The sequence below is a fragment of the Spermophilus citellus genome (assembly GCF_964194105.1).
Source record: "Spermophilus citellus genome assembly, chromosome: 5".
NCBI classification, from domain to species: Eukaryota; Metazoa; Chordata; class Mammalia; order Rodentia; family Sciuridae; genus Spermophilus; species Spermophilus citellus.
Genome location: NC_138186.1, coordinates 58,116,182 through 58,133,185, shown reverse-complemented (window position 1 = coordinate 58,133,185; position 17,004 = coordinate 58,116,182). Strand labels below are relative to the sequence as shown.

Here is a 17,004-nt window from a genome sequence, read left to right as displayed (position 1 = left end):
TGCCTGGCCCATGGGGCTGTGGGGCCAGAGTGGGCTCTACAGAGGAGATGGGATAACTCTTGGGGTCATGGAACTGAGAATACATCCTTCCAAGTCTTCAGACCCCTCTGGACATGACCTTGCTATACCACCCACCATGGCCTTGCTATACCACCAGCCCACAGTCACCCATTCAGATGCCAGGGAAAGGAAGTACAAGCTTTAATTGCTGCTGAGAGGCCTCTCTTTCCATTGTCAACAGTGGGGCATGACACCGCCGGCTTTTCCCAAATAGACACCGCTCCTCCAGGAGTGAGCAGCCCTTCTCCTCTGGGACCCAGAGTCACAGGGGTGAGGGTGCAAGGCAGGGGCTTCTGGCTGTCACAGGCCTAGGGGGACCACAAGACCAGGTTGGCAGGAGGCACGTCAAAGCGCTTGCGGGTGTGGTCAGTGTCCCTGCGGTACAGGTAGCCACAGGTAGGCTTCTGCAAGGTGTAGAAGGGGTTCAGGGAATTGGAGTACTGGGAAGTGTAGAAACTGAACCTGTGCTTGTCCGCCTTCTGCCCCTGAGGGGCCACCACCACCGGCACGTAGGCCATTGCCAGACACTGCTCGCGGTCGCGCTTCCATTTCCGGGACAAGAGTGAGGATGGTGCCTTCACTTTTTTGCCTGATGGTGTCTTTGGCCCATCTCTGGGTCCTGGTTTCTGGGAGTCCTGAGAAGAAGAGAAAGGGAGAGTGGGGCTTTGGGACCTCGACTGCTAGGGCCAGGGGCTGGAGGGAGGAGACTGGGCCACTGTGCAGAAGCCCCCAGAGCCACCCAGGAGCACGGCCCAGGTTCCTCCAGACCACAGGAGAACATTCAAGGTCCCCTGATCAGACACCCTGCTCCTGCGACCTCCACCTGTTTTATCAGACACCTGCCCACTCACAGAGGCCAGGAACTTGGTGGCCCTCCTCCGCGCTTCCCCTCCATCCCCACAGTCAGTCCCCGACACGGCTGCACCTGCCCCTCCATCCCCACAGTCAGTCCCCCTGCACCTGCCCCTCCTCTGCCAGGTCACTGCAGCTTCCTGTCAACTTCCCCCCAACCCCCACCCATCCCACAATGTCTTCAGCCTGTGCTTCTGCTCAATCCAAAGTTCATGGCCAGATCCTTGGACCCTCCTCCTCAAAGAAAATAAAGCCCAAAGCCCCTGGCCCAGAATGCAAGGTGTTGACTCTGCAGCTGGCCATCCCTCCCCTGCCTGGGCTCTGGCCATGCTGGGCCCCCTGTGGTTCCCTGGCCACATCTCCTATTGCAGACCGCACCCCCTGCGCTCAGCCTGCCCCCAGCCTGCATGTCTGCCTCCCCTTCCCTAGGGTAGCCCTCACCCATGATACCCTGGGCTCCAAAGGGAAAGCTCCCTTGTTCATCTTTCCATCTCCTAACCCTCCACATAACAGCTGCCCAAATCCTGCTCCTCTCGCTCCCGGGCACGGTATTTAGAGAGCGCTCAATAAATGGGTATTCTAGTGAGGGGCGGCTTACCTTCCAAGCTTCGGGCTCATTCCATTTTAGAACACCTCTCATTGTTACCAGTGTGTCTCCTCACCGCCCCTTAACCATCCTTCTTGATGAACTATGCTTTGATGTCTACCGTTTTCTAAGGACACCCCCCCCCACTGTCACATTTTGTCACATTGTCCTGACATTTTTTTGGTCCTCTGTCACCACCCTTCTTGACTGTCCTGTCATCAAGCTGTCTTGTTCCCCCTTCAAACGCCACATCACCTCCCCAGTGCTTGACAGTCATTTTATTACAGGGTCAGTCCTCAACCCAAAGGACGAGGTCCTTATAAGTGACCGTCCCCCTCCATGTGTAGGAGGCTGGCTTGATTCCATTGCTCCAGCTCTCAACTGTGTTGGGGACCCATTTCTTCCCTGCCCAGCCTCACAGACCTCCAGCCTCCAGGCACTGCAAGAGAACCCTTAGTTTGCAGAGTTCAGTGGTGCAAACCTGTAATCCCAGTGACTCAGGAGGCTGAGGCTGGAGGATTGCAAGTTAGAGGCCAGCACCGGACGCTTAGCAAGGATCTACCTAGGCAACCTAATGAGACCCTGTGTCAAAATAAAAAAATAAAAGAACTGGGGATGTGGCTCAGTGTTGAAGCACCCCTGACACTTACCACTAGTTTGTGGAGTTAATTGGTGGAAAGTGAGCCCCTATCTTCTTACAAAAGAGATCCCCATGGGTTCGAGTCAAGATGCAGCTCCTTTGGCATTTAATTTACAAACTATTTGCCCCCACCCAAACCTGCCCAGGGCTTTCTTCCAAGACAGTTTTTGCTCCTATTGGTTCCCACCTGTGTTTACAGACAGTCAAGATACCCAGCCAGATTAGTGACCCATAGTCATCTTAGTTCGGGTAAGTGCACTACCATGTTTGATGTTTGAACAACAAAACTGCAGTGTACTTCTCAGAACTGACCTCATGATTAAGTGACCCATGACTATACACACCCATTTCAAAATTGCTCTTATCCTTCCAGGCCCAGCAGCTTTCTTGACTCCCTCCCTGCACTGAAGTCTACCTATATCCTGTCACCTGTCTTGTGGCTCCTTTGCCACTCCTCCCAGGATGGTGTCTTTAGCTGGGAAGGACCAGGGTGTGTAGGCACACAAACTAGAAAGAAGCACTCATTCTGCGTGTGTGCAAATGCCCTGTGGCCTCCTCCAGGTTTGCACCCTGGGTGTTCTGCTTTTCTCATCATACTCCAAAGTCACAGCCTGGGAGTTGGCCATCTTGGCCACCTGGACCCTCTGACCAGGAAGCCAGTGCCAGAGTGCTTCAAATGGTTGCAGGAAACTGACCCAAGACCATGCAGAGGGAAGGCAGATGCTCTTGCTAACAAGACTGAGCACCTACCAAGTGCCAGGCACTAGCGGCTTAGCTCTGTAAAAGCTCCTAAGGGCCACTTGAGATGTTGCTTCCACTTTTCAGATGATGAAACTGAGGCTCAGAGATTCCTAAGCATTGGTCTACATTCACAGTTTGTGACATTGTGGGTAACTTCCTTGCAGAAGCCCCAAGACTAGTTAGTGAGCGGCCCAAGATTCCAACGCTGGCCTCCCTCTCTGCCCAGCACAGGCCCTGGCTTGGGCCAGCTTGCCCTGGGTCTGCCTGTCAGCTCTGCCTGAAATGCAGCTACTACCACCGCAAACATATAGGGCCCCCAGCACATCCAAGGACAAGACGTTCTGGGCAGACACTGGGAAACTGGTCCTGGCAGAGAAGGAAGAGAGAGAAGGAAAAGAAAAATGAGAAGGGAGGGGAGAAGGAAAGGAGGAAGGGGAAGGAGGAACAGGGAGCCCAGGAAGCCCTAGCCTCGCCCTGCCCTTTCCAGGGACCAAGCCAGGCTCCAAATGACTAACGCAGCAGTCGTGGTCGGCTGAGAACACCGGCTCTTTCCAGGGCCCAGCCAGGCACCGTGGAGGGAGGGCGGGGCCTGGCTGCATACTTTCCAGGTTAACATCTGGTTTCATTGAACAATCTCCTCCCTCACATCCTCCCTGCCAAAGGCTGTGTGTGTGTGTGTGTGTGTGTGTGTGTGTGTGAGAGAGAGAGAGAGAGAGAGAGAGAGAGAGAGAGAGAGAGAATGAATTTAGATCAGTGGTTCTCAAAGAGATGGCAATTTCTAGAGACATTTTTGGTTGACACAGCGAGTGGGTACAGGCCAGGGTGGCAGCTGCACATCCTTCTGTGCCCAGGGCAGTCCCACAACCATGAACTTACAGCACACAAGATCACTAGAACGGAGGCTGAGAAACCCTGGGCTCTGAACTCTCAAGAAGACGCCCATCACCCTACCTGCTTCTCTCACCTAGGCCTCCCATTCTGTAGGGAGCAAGAAAGGCTAAAGGGCAAGTAGAGGGGCTTGCTCCTCCCTCCCTTCTGAACCCCGCCTCCCTGTTTTCATTTGGGGTTCAAGCCAGAGCCACCGGAGGAATCCAAAGGGACCTCTGCCTTCATGCCCCCACCTCTGCTGGCAGACCCCAAGGCCTTCTAGATGTGCACCTGGGGGGGGGGGTGTCCTGCTACCAGGACCTAGAGCAGCAGGCAGGACCTCAAGGTCTCCCGCATGGTAGCACCGCAGGTCTAGGAGAACAGCCCACACTCTCAACTCCTCCAGGCCAGGTGCATGGCACAATCCACAATGGGTGCCTGATTCTTTGGTGGAAGGTCTTGAGCCCTGTTGAAACGCAGGGGGAGGGGGAGGGCCACAAGCCCACCTTCTGGGCAACTTAGTAAGATCCTGTCCCCAAATAAAAAGGGCTGGGGATGTGGCTCCCTTGTAGAGCTTCTCTGGGTTCAATTCCCAATACCAGAAAGAAAAAGGAAGAAGAAGGAGAAGGAGGAGGAGAAGGAAAAGAAGAGGAGGAGGAGGAGGAAAGAAAGAAGGAAGGGAAGAAAGAAAGAAAGGCAAATAGCAACCAGCTCTGGCTGAGGCAGGTAAAGCCTCCTGGGCACCGGCCGCTGTGGAACGTGCCAGGCTTTGCAGCCTGAAAGTCAAGCTCCAGGCCCGACCCTGACCTCACAGGTCAGACAACTTTGGGCAAGTTGCTGGACCTCTTTGAGCTGCATTTGCTGCATCGGCAAGATGGGGATGCTAAGGCTATCTGCTCCACCGGCTGGCCGAGGGTACCCTGGCAGGGGGCCGTGGAAGCCAGTGCAGGTGTCATGATCGGTCTTGCAGGAGGCCAGCTGTGGGCCTCGCTGCCTCCTGAGACTGGATAACACAGGACCCCACAGCCACCTGCCGGGACCAAATTCCACAGCCCCCATGAACTGCCTGATCTTTGGGCAAATTATAATCCTCTATACCTCAGTTTCCCCACTGATAAAGTGGGAATAACAAGAGAATGGATATCAGAGGCCTACTGTGCGCTAGTCCAGGTGAAACGCCCAGACTCCCTAAGCACTCAATAAACCTTGGCTGTTTTGCTTTGGTTTTCTGTAGTACTAGGGATGGAGCCGAGGGCTCTCCACCACTGAGACACACCCCAGGCTTTTTTTCTTTCTTTTTTTTTTTTTTTAAGACAGTGTCTCCTGAAGTTGCCCAGGCTGGCCTCGAATTTGCAATCCTCCTGTCTCAGCCTCTCCAGTAGCTAGGATTATAGGCATATGTTACTGTGCTAGACCTGAGCCCTTATTATTATCCATGGCACATTTGCCTAGAACATGACATGGGAAGTGTGTTGGGAAAGCGAAGGAGCAGAAGGACGAGAAGAGTTGGACAGTGGCCCTCTTCCCGTGCCCGAGGGGGACGCAGAGCCCCTAGGAGGAGAATCCGTGTCAGGCAGTAGCCCTGGCATCTGCCTTTTGTAAGAAGCCTGGCTCCCACACAAGTGGCCTGGCGGGGGCCTTCATTCTCCTTCCTGACCGCCGCATTTCTTATGACCTTGGGCTGCCTGGCTCCAGCCCTATGACCTCACCCCACCTTGGACATCCTTGACCTGGGCCTTCCTTGATGGTAAGCTGGAGCTTCTGGTGGTCAGAGGCTCCTGGGACTCCCAGGGACTGGTGGCAAGGTGAAGGCACTGGGGGCATTGCACCAGGGGGGCATTGTGACATCCCTTCTCAACACAATCCTGTCTTCCTAAGGAGACCCGGGTCAGGGCTGGGGACTGGAGTATCAGGACTTGCAGGGGTCTTTTAGACTTGACACTGGCCCACTCTGCTATCCCCTCTTCCCATAAACCCCTAGAACCTCCAAACTGTGGGCGATGGGTGGTGGGCAGTGGGGTAAGATCATCCTAGTAATTCAGGGAACTCCAGAGGGCCTGGTGTCTCTGTAGCTCCCCAGCTTGTCGTAAGAAATCACTGGAAGAAAGGGAATGTACCCTGCTCTCTCTCTTCTCTTTCTCTCTCTCTCTTTTTTTCTTTCTCGTCTACCTACTTACCTTTCAAATATCAGCAATAGAATGGATGGATGGATGGGTGGATGGATGATGGATGGGGGATGGATGAGTGAGTGGATAGATTAATGGATGGATGGGTGGGTGGGTGGATGGTAAACGGATGGGTGGGTGGATGAGTGGGTGAGTGTATGGATGGATGGATGGTGGATGGATGGGTGGGTAGATGGCAGATGGATGGATGGGTGGATGGGTGGGTGGGTGGATGGATGGATGGGTAGACAGTGGATGGATGGGTGAGTGGATGGTGGATGGGTGAGTGGATGGATGGATGGATGGATGGGTGGATGGATAGTGGATGGGCAGGTGGATAGATGGATGGGTGGGTAGATGGATGGGTGGATGGATGGACAGACAAGGGTGAGAAGATAACTGGGGAGGCAGATGGGCCTGGTCAGTGGGTGGTGGACAGGCTGACCCTCCTGATCCACCTCTGTGGCCTTGTCCCTTGTATCTTTTCTTCACTCTGTGCAGTAGCTCACTTTTACACACTCCTGGCTCTCCATCCTCTAAGTCACTGCCCGGGCTGCCTCTTCTCCTGGACTGCATTAAATAGGGGAGATGAAGGGATGGTGTCGATGGGTACACAGACAGATGGCTGGCTGCTTGGTGAGTGGCTGTTTGGTAGAGAGGATGGATTGACTGCAGACCCAGGAGTTAGACTTGAACTTGAATCCTGGCTCCACCATTTGACCAGTGTGAAAGTTTGGGCAAACTAGACCTTCTTTGGACTTCTGTTTCCTCATCTGTTAAATGGGTAGATAAAGTGTACCTAACAGGGCTGGGCAAAGCACTCGGGGCAGTTCTTGGCACAGAGCACGCACTCCATAAATATTAGCTCTCATTATAGTGGGTGGGTAATTGGATTGATATGTGGGTGGCTGTTTGCACTTCCCTGTCCCTCACTTCAAAAGCCAGGTCCTCACTACCTCCCTGGGGTCCTGGCTCCCCAGTGCCATCCTTGGCCAGCATCTCCCAGGAGTGTCAGAAATCTCTCAACAGGAACCATGTGGGCTTCTCCTGGGGTCCACGGGGGTGGTGGGGGAGGACCAGGAGGAAGGAGACAGAACAAGCCTGTGCCATCGTGCCCTCTGCCAAGTGTGGCCTTTTTTTCCCCTCCTGGCACCACGTCAGCACTGACTATTAGTGACGGGGTGGACTTTGGGGCCCATGGGCAGGTTAGAAGTTGGGGTGTTGCTGGCTTGTGGGCTGTGCCTAGATCTCACACCCTGATGGTAATGACCCCTAATTTCTGAGGAGGCTGGGAGGCTGGGCAGGGAGGAGGAACAGTCCCAGCCATCAGGACTGCCCCACAGAGCCCCTCACCCTGGTCTCCAGAGCTCAGGGCAATGAGGTGCTGCATGGGAGGGAAGGGGAATGGGGACGTGGCCTTTGGGCAGAGCGGCCAGCCTTCCGGTTCTGGGAAAGCAGCCTGGCTCCCAGCCCCGGGCCTGAAGGAACTGGGGAGCAAGAGCCACCATCAATACACGCTTAGTCTCAGCAAAAGGGGTGGGATGTTGGCTGACAGCCAGGAAGCCTGGGTGACCTGAGACACGTGCTTCCCCCTCGCTGGGCCCCCTTTTCCTTTTGGGTACCCTGAAGATGGTGTGTCCCTTTGCCTTGGACATATGATCGTGGGTGAACTGGATTACATCCTGAGGCCCTCAGGCAGGGACCTGCTGTCTGACCATTGCACTGGCACCTGCCACCAGGGTCCCAAGCCCAGGCCATTCTAGCCTCACTGGGGAAACTCAAGAAGGGGCAGTGGCTAGGGAATCTGCTTCAGGAAGACTCGGCCCAGACAAGCTGTCTCTGTCTTATTTCGTTCATAAATTGTATTGCTTCTCAGTCTTTTGGCTAAGATCATGGGTCATCTGTAAGACCTTGGGACTGGGAGTATAACTCAGTGGTAGAGCATTTGCATCCCCAGCACTGGGGGGAAAAAAAGATTCTGACCTCTGGACCCACTCCAACTGGGTTCCGATCCCAGCTCTTCTCAGCTGGGTGACTTGGATAAGTTACTTAACCTCTCTGTGCTTTAATTCCTGATCTGCAAAGTGAGGATAGTAGAGTTTCCTTGAAAGCTCAGTGATCACTGAGCCAGCCTGCAGTCAGGTGCTGCTGTGAGTTAGGTCGTGGTTGCTGCTCAACTCCAGGCCCTGCTGATTCAACCCCTGGAAGCTCCCTTTGGGCTTCCCCTCTCCATTCCCGGGAGGTAAGGACTGTGCTGCACACCCCACGGGGCTCAGCGGGTGTTTGGGAAAGATGAGGGGAGATGTTGAGGCTCAGAACAACCTGGACACAGAAAGATCCACTGCTCCCTCCCCCAACATATAGAGCTTCTCCCCTCCTGTCATCTCTGTCCCCAAGGTGCCAAACAGGGGTTGTCAGAGTCCTGCTACAGCCCTGCTCTAAGTAAGCCTGGTTCTTTGCACATTTTCTCTACCCCCTCTTACCTGCTGTGTGACTTGGACAAATTACTTCATCTCTCTGATCCTTACATGTTTTTCCTTTGTTGTACCTCAAATATAGAGAGCTGAATTATTCATATGCCTTGCTCTGTGGTGCATTATCACCCCTGGTCCACGAAGGCCTCCTCTCTTGGAGTGTATTTCCCCCTATATCTCCATCCCCCCACTTCCGCCAGAGGCAACCATTCCTATGTGCTTAATGACTATCTTCTTGCTCAAGTGTTCTCACAAAATATATCTGTTGTCTCGTGTGCAGGTGGTTTCATTTACCTAAGCGGTAGTGTGTGTTTTAGATCTCGTTCTGCTGTTTATTACTTGGTCGGGTTCTGAAGATTTTATCCTTTCCTGCTGTTTGAAGCTCATCCCTGTTGCTGGGTGAGCATCTAGACCCTTGCTTCCGATCGCTGTGCAGTTCTCCGTGGACAGTGTCCACATCTTACCTCTCTGCTCCCTGAGATGGACCCCCAGGTGCCTCCATCCCCACAAACAATGCTGCAATATCATCCCATCTGTGTCCCTTTATTTTTGAGACAGGGTCTCACTGTGTTGCCCAGAGTAGCCTAGAGCTCCTGGGCCCAAGAGATCCTCCTGCCTCAGCCTCCCAAGTAGCTAGAATTACAAGTGTGTGCTGTAGCACTGGACTTGGGCCATCCTTCCCCCACCCCCTGTGGTTCTGGGGATCAAATCCAGGGCCCTGCACAATGCCAGGCAAGTGCTCTACCTCCAAGCTACACCCCCAGGCCAGAATTTTGTTTCTTACATTTTGTACTTAATTAATTTTTTAGGGCTGGGGTTGTGGCTCAGAGGTAGAGAGCTCGCTTAGAATGCGTGAGGCACTGGGTTCCATCCTCAGCACCACATAAAAATAAAATAAAGATATTGTGTCCACCTATAACAAAAGATTAATATAAAAAACAAATATTTAAAATTTATCTGTGCACATGCACATGGAAATACACATTTCAGATTGTGGGATGTTTTATAATAGAATATTTTTTTTCTTTTTTTTTTTTTTAAGAGAGACATGAGAGAGAGAGAGAGAATTTTTTAATATTTATTTTTTAGTTCTCGGCGGACACAACATCTTTGTTTGTATGTGGTGCTGAGGATCGAACCCGGGCCGCACGCATGCCAGGCGAGCGCGCTACCACTTGAGCCACATCCCCAGCCCAATAGAATATTTTTACCTGGTCTTCAAGGTGACCTTGTAGATGCCTGCCCCACGCCGTCTTCCCCTCTCCAATCCCCTCTTCCTAGGGTTCTTGGCTGATTGACACTGCTCTCTTACAGGCTCTGATGACCTCTGTCCCACCCAAAGTCAGGGCTGGGATGGGGAGGGAGTGCTCAGGGCTGAAGTGCTGAGCAGACCCTCCTACTGGTGTGTGTGTGTGTGTGTGTGTGTGTGTGTCTGTCTGTCTGTCTTTGCAGTACTGGGGATTTAAACCAGGAGCTCTACCACTGAGCTACATCCTCAGCCCTTTTTATTTTTTGAGACAGGGTCTCTCTAGGTTGCCCAGAATGGCCTTGAACTTGCATTCCTCCTGCCTCAGTCAGGATGACATCCTGCACCACAGCGTCTGGCCCTCTGCCGGTACCTTCACTCACTCTCTCACTGAGTCACATCACGTCCTTATGTTCCCAGTCCCTATTCTACATACTGACAAAGTGAGGCTCAGGGAGGAGATGATGTGGGGAGGATCACACCCTAGACGTGTCCCTGAGCCAGGATTCAAACCTCATCTGCAGCCAAGGATCTCACCAGGGTCACAATCCCATCAACAGAGCCCACATGTAAAAAGAGAGGTGCGTGTCTTTCCAGCACCTCCAAACATAGTGCTCCCCAGCCAGGCCGACTTAGATGCCATGCCCTCAGGCATCAGCTAAGTGAGTGTCCCTGAGCCCCCTCTCAGGAGAGGTGGGAGTGTCCCCCAACCCAGAGGGGAGTTGAAGTAGGTGGACTGGACACTCCCAAGTCCCCACACCCCAGCACCCCACCACTGATCTAAGAAACCTTTCAGGAGCTAATCTGGTATGTGTCCTGCATGGGAACAAGACGCTGGGCAAGATGGTCTGCAGTGCGTTACCATCTGGGCTTTGGGGTGATGGGTTGCTGATGTTTGCTCCTGGAGAGTTAGCTGCAGAGATCCAGGGGTGAAGGTGGCCCTGAGGATGTCTCCACCTGCCCTTCTCCACTCAGGGTCCACTCTCCCTGCTGTGTTGGAGGAAAGACCACCAACATGACAAAGGCATAACTGGGTCTCAGGAGAGAGCAACTTCCAGGCCCCAATCCCACCCCACATTCCAGAGCTGACCAGTAGACTCGGCACTCGGAGTTTAATGAGTAATCGCTGAGCAAAGGTTTAATTATATGATTGGGCTTTTGTCTGTTATTTGATTGTTTCTCTTACTGGAGGAGCAGGTGTGTGGTGTTATTAGATGACGGGAGTTGGGGCTGAATGGTGACAGCTCTTGATGCTGAGCTGGACAGAGAATTAGGCCTGACTCTGCCCCTGGGAACTTGGCCTCAAATGCTTACAGGCCTGTTAGTCTGTGGGGTAGCCTCTCAAATGTTCACGTGCACCTGAATATCCGGGGTCTTTAATAAAACACAGCTTGTCTGTTGGGTAATCCATCAATTTATTAAGTCTCATAATGACCTTAAATTAATAGCTCATTTTGTAGTTGAACATGGCTCAGAGAGGTGGCCTACAGTCTGGCATGGCCTGAGATTACACATTTCTGAGATCCCAGGTGATATAGATGCTGTTGATTCAGGACTACACTGGGAAGCAGGCCTCTTGCAGGCAAACTAGTTATTCCTTCCTTAGTTTTTAATAGGAAATGTATTCATAAGATTTGAAATTAAAAAAAAAATTCCCCCCAACCTTCCCCAAATAACCACTTTCAGTAGTTTTTTTGTTTGTTTGTTTTAGTGGTATTAGGGATTGAGCTCAGGGATGCTCTGCCCTGAGCTAAATCCCCAGCCCTTTCTGTTTTATTTTATTTTTCTAGTACCAGGGATTGAACCCAGCTAGGAACACTTAACCACTGAGCCACATCTCCAGCCCTTTTTATTTTTTATTTTGAGACAGAGTCTTGCTAAATTGCTTAAGGCCTCACTAAATTGCTGAGGCTGGCTTTGAACTATACAATCCTTCTGCCTCAGCCTCTTGAGCCTCTGGGATTACAGGTGTGCACCACTGTGCCCCACCCTCAGCCCTTAAAAGCAGGGTCTCACTATGTTGCTGAGGTTAGCCTCAAACTTGCCAACCTCCTGTCTCAGCCTCCTCAGTCCATAGAATTATAGGTGTGTACCATGGTACCCAGCCACTTTTATTAGTTTATCTTTCCAAAGTTTCTCTGTGCCAAAACAAGTAAATAAGACCAAATAAGACCGCACATACCCTGCCCCACCTCCTGCCCTTACACAAATGGCAGGACACTACTATACACATGGTTTGGTTAACAGTTTATCAGTTCATCATGGAGATAACTGACTCAGTTGGCTGACTCATCTATTTTTAGACTTACATTATTATTCCATCCTGTGAATGTGCCAGTTTATTTAACCAGCCACCTCTTGGTGGACATTTGGTTCTTTGTGATGTTTCCAGCTGTCTTTCTTAGTCCCCCCATACCCTGGGCAACCTTGCTGTGACCTCCTTCCCACCCCCAATTCCCAAGCCCCCCGCAGACAACTCCTGCAAGCCCTCCCCTGATCCTGCAGCCCACCCTGCTTGCTCTTATCTCCCGAGGCTCTGTTCTATAGTCAGTCTCCTCCTCCTTTTTCCCCTCCTCATTTACCTTCCCACTCTCCATCTTTCTATGACTCTCTGCTTGTCTTACCAAACAGACTGCAGCAACTGGAACCCAGGAACCAGGTCTCCGATTCCTGTGGCTTCTTTTCAACCTAGAGCTGTTCACACAGTTGTTTTCAAGAATATTAATTATACTAGGATTAGAGGTTTACATCTCTAATTCCAGCAGTTTGGGAGGCTGAGGCAGGGGAATCACAGAGTCAAAGCTAGCCTCAGCCACTTAGCGAGGCTCTAAGCAACTTAGCAAGACTCAAGAAATGAGACTGATTATTTCCTTATATCCCCAGATACCCCCACCCCCACCCCAGTGTAGCACTAGGCCACTGGGAACTCTTCCACAAAGATTTCCCAAATGGACTGGGATGGTTTCCAGGACTGCTGTGGTAGTGGGGGATGGGGGGTGGGACAGAGTTAACCACAGATGTGTGTCTGACCAAAACACACATGTATGTCAGTTTTTTGTTATGTGACAAAATACCTGAAAAAAAAAAAAAACACTTTAAAGGAGGAAAAAAAATATTTTGGCTCGTGGTTTCAGAGGTTTCAGTGCCTGGTTGGCTGCCTCCATTGCTGTGGGCCTGTGGTGGGACAGAGCATTGAGGTGGAAGAGCATGGTAGAGGAAAGCTACTTACCTCAGGGCCATCAGGAAGCAGAGGAAGAGGGCCCAGGGATGATATATAGTTCCCAAGGGCAAGCTCCCAAGGACCCACTCCCTTCAACTAGATCTCACTTCCTACAGTTTCTAACCCCTTCCAATAATCCATTCAAACTATGAATCCATCAATGGATTAATCCACTGAGGAAGTGAGAGCCCATATCCAGTCACCTTCCAAAGGTCCTACCTCTGAACACTGCTGCATTGGGGACCAAGCCTTCAGCACATCAACCTTTAGGGACATTCCAGATCCAAGCTATAATAACAGGTGTTTTCTTTCTTTCTTTTTTTAATATTTATTTTCTAGTTGTAGTTGGACACAATACCTTTATTTTATATATTTATTTTTATGTGGTGCTGAGGATTGAACCCAGGGCCTCACATGTGCTAGGTGAGTGCTCTACCACTGAGCCACCACCTCAGCCCAGGTGTTTTCAAAATGCTACTGTCCCCTTGATCTGTTCCTTGGTCCCTTCCCACCTTGTACCTGGAAGACAATAACAACCACAAGGCCTGAAGGCCAGGCTCATTTGGTCTCTTGATGCTGAAGAAAGTGAAGGGGACTTTTCAGAAATGTCACTGTCATGAAAAACAACTGAGGTGTTAAAGCAACGAGACAAGCAAAGTTAATATGTGAATCTTGTCTGGACTGTGGATTGGAAAAAAAAAATAAACGAAAATGACATTTGGGGCACAATGGGGAAATTATTACTGTGGAGTATTAGATGACAATAGTGTATCAACATCAACATTAGGTTTCCTGAGGGTGACAGAGGTTCGATCATATAAGATAATGTTCTTATTCTTAGGCAACGTATGCTGAAGTATTAGGGGAGGAATTTTGCAAAATGAAAAGGAGAAGACAAAATGCTGTTGGTTCACTACTTGGGGGAAGTGAGGGAATGTGGCTGTGGGCTATCCTCAGGGGAAACAGATGGCCGTGAGACTTATGGCTCCCTCCAGGCCTCCTGCCCCTACTGCCCAGAAAACAGCATGCCAACCCCTTGGCCTGACTCCCTCTCTCAGCATCTTTCACACAGTCTCCCAGCTCCTAATTTGATGGGAACTTCTCCAGTGGACAGCCACCTTGACTTGGCCAGGATGGCATACCAAGTGCTTTAAAGGACCACTGCTTGTCTTCCTGGAGGGTGAACTGAATTCTAAACGGATTCTACCCATCTTTGGTATTTCCCTAACTCTATGGGGAAAAAAACATTTGATGTCCACAAAATGCCAAGAGTTAGTTCTCCTACCCTGTTTTTGGAGCCCTGTTGATAAGGGTATTTGCCATCTTTGTCACTAGATTGGAATACCAGGTTGCTGTTTTAGTTTTTCTGTGCTTTCTTTTTTCTTCTGGGCACGTCCTTGCATCTTAAAAGCCCACATTTTTAAGGACCTGAGGGATGCTTTGACTTGCTAGCTTTAGCCAGGCGCGTGCCTTCTGTTGGATGCAAGAGTTATTTCCCCAAAAGAGCATTCTGACCTGGTCACTAACCGCCTTCAGAAGTAGGGAATTCGCTGGCAGCCTTCGCAGCCTTGGCTTCCCCAGAGAGACGGAAGAGGCGGTGGAGGAGGCGGCCCAGGAGGGGACCTGGGGAGGGGGCGGCTCTTCTCCCAGGCAGGGCGTGGGCTGGGCGAGGTCCCCAGCCCACCCGGGCCGTGCCAACAATGGCCTGTTGTAGAAGGAGGCCGGGAAGGAATGTGGCCCGGGGAGTTGGGCGGTGGGGCGGCTGCTGTGGTGGCGGCCGCGGGGCGGGGCCGGCTCTGAGCCGCAGCCTCTTACCTGTGCAGGTAGCTCGCATTTCCAGGAGAGCGGCGGCGCCCGCAGCACCTGTCGCCCGGTGCGCGGGCCGGGAGGACGGCGGGGGACATGGCCTAGTAGAGTCCCCTGGGGAGACCTTGCGGAGTTCAGTCCGGGACAGGGCAGAGCGAGGGAGGGCAGGTCCTTCCTCGGTGCTCGCGTGGCCTGCGGCAGCATGAAAAAGAACCAGACGGTGCAGGGCACCTTCAGCAAGCTCTTCGGGAAGAAGCACGCCAACCCCGCCGCCACCTCCCTCTACGCCACCAACCCCCCGTGGATTTTCACCCAAGAAGCCCCGGAGGAGGGGACCAGGGATTTTGGTAAGTGATTCCTGGGGACAGAGCGGGGCGCAGGCGAGCGGGGCGCCGGCGAGTGGCCCGCAGCGCTGCCTCCCGCCGGTTCCCGCTCCTCCGAGCGCTGGGAAGGCGGGAGCCAGCCGGGCGCAGGGGAAGGGACACGTTGGAACCTGCGGCTGCCTAGGGGGAGCTGCTGGGAAGAGGAGGCGCGCACCGGGAATCAGGGAAAGAGCCCCGCGGGAGAGAGGAGCGGGGAAGGAAGGGACCCGCCGCAGAGAGGGGACAACTTCACAGCGCCACTTTGGCCCCAGGCCCTCCTTCGAGGTGTTTTTTTGTTTTGTGTTTTTCCTCTCCTCGGCGGAGCTCGTGTTTGCAGTTACTGTTGCCAGAAAGATTTCCTGAGGTTTGTGGGGTCTCCCCCATCCCCCACCCCCAAATCCGCATTCCCTCTGAGTCACAATGTTCCTCCTATCTAGGGCTCCTCCTTTCCACTTCCTCCATCCTCCCCAGCTCCTGTACTGCCTCTCCTGGCCCAGAGTGTCCACTAGGCAGAGAGGGGCTGCCCTCTGGGTGACCACATGTTTGGCTTTGTATAGGTGAAGCCTGGGAAAAATCAACATTGGCCACTACTCACAGGTTACCAGCCCATTTGTGACACCAAGTTATTTATTGGCTCTTGCCAGGTCAACCTGAGGCCTAGGTTGTCTGTGGGCTCAGACTGAGGAGCCAGAGATGGGGCAGTGGAGCCCTGACCCCAGTTATGGCTGGTCCCTGAATCAGGATGGTGTGGTTTTGTAGGCCATATCAGTGCAGCCTCCCATCTGGCTGTGGGTCACCTTGTTATGAAGTTTGTACCCTCTACAACTGGAGGGAAGTCAGAGGATAAGGATGAGAATTCATTTCTTATGTATGATTTGTGGATCTGGGTCCAGGGAAGGGGACAAAACAGGGTCACCCATCATCTCCTTAGCTTCACCATAACCACTCTATCTTCACTGACCCTTATGACCACTGTGTGGGACCCTTAGAGGATCTCACTGGCCTGGGCCCCTGCTATGGATTCAGTTCAACCCCCAGGGTCAAGATACAAGGCAGGGTGGACAGGAGCTGGGGATCCCTGGCCCGAGGATCTCAGATCAGCGGGTGAACAGAGCTAACTATGTGGCTCTGTAAGGAATTCTTAAGTGCACGTGGCACAGAAAAAAAGAGGTAGCTTCTGACTGAAGCAAGCATTTGAGTGAGAAGGAAGGACATTCCTGGCATGAGGAAGGCCCCCATGAGTTGGAGCCATGGCTTAGGAATTTACAGAGACTGTGTGCTGGCCTTTGCCACTCTGTGAGGCCTAAACAGCTCTCCTGGCCTAAATGAAGACATTCCATAGCAAACATTTATCGATCCATTCTTAGGTACAAGGTCCCATCCTGATACCATTCTGTTGCATGGTTGGCATGGTGAGGCACACCATGCTATTCCAGTAACTTGGGAGGCTGAGGCAAGAGGATTACATATTTGAGGCCAGTCTCAGCAACTTAGTGAGAACCTGCCTCACAATGAAAATGAAGAAGGGCTGGGGGCATAGCCCCTGGGTTAAATCTCCAGTTCCACAACAAACAAACAAACAAAAACAGTAAAATCGTTGTGTCATTGATTGGTTGACTTTTCCTCTAGAGTCAGGTACTATTATTAGCATTCCTGTTTGACAGATTGAAGACACAGGGAGGTTACGTAACATACCCAAGATCACATATCTTTAAATGGTGGAGCCAGGATCTTCCTAAATTCAATTCAATGATTTTGTCGTCCCCCCCCCTCCCCGTCCCCCCACCCCTATCAGGGATTGAACCCAGGGGCGCTCAACCTCTGAGCCACATCTCTAGCCCTTTTTATATTTTGAGGTAGGGTCTCGGAATTTGGTTAGGGCCTCACTGAGTTAATGAGACTGGCTTTGGGCTCCTTTGATCCTCCTGCCTCAGCCTTCCACACTGCTGGGATTACAGGCATGCGCCACCAAGCCTGACTCAATT

The 17,004-nt window shown here is 52.1% G+C and overlaps 2 protein-coding genes across 2 annotated transcripts in view; one reads left to right on the top strand and one right to left on the bottom strand.

Moving 5' to 3' along the window:
* Window positions 1-368: 368 nt before the first annotated feature.
* The window catches only part of CIMIP3 (ciliary microtubule inner protein 3), a gene marked incomplete at its 3' end in the record, with an annotated part of 62,047 nt that continues 45,411 nt past the window's right edge, over window positions 369-17,004 (bottom strand). The window contains exons 2-3 of the mRNA XM_081294984.1: window positions 14,667-14,849; window positions 369-695 (exon numbers count right to left, since the gene is read on the bottom strand). Of these exons, the coding sequence (XP_081151110.1) occupies window positions 369-695; window positions 14,667-14,849 (510 nt within the window). The remainder of the gene's footprint in view (window positions 696-14,666; window positions 14,850-17,004) is intronic.
* The window catches only part of LOC308649713 (uncharacterized protein C6orf132), a 31,171-nt gene continuing 28,763 nt past the window's right edge, over window positions 14,597-17,004 (top strand). Inside the window, exon 1 of the mRNA XM_081295478.1 lies at window positions 14,597-15,004. Coding sequence (XP_081151604.1) covers window positions 14,860-15,004 — 145 coding nt within the window. The 5' untranslated portion in view covers window positions 14,597-14,859. The remainder of the gene's footprint in view (window positions 15,005-17,004) is intronic.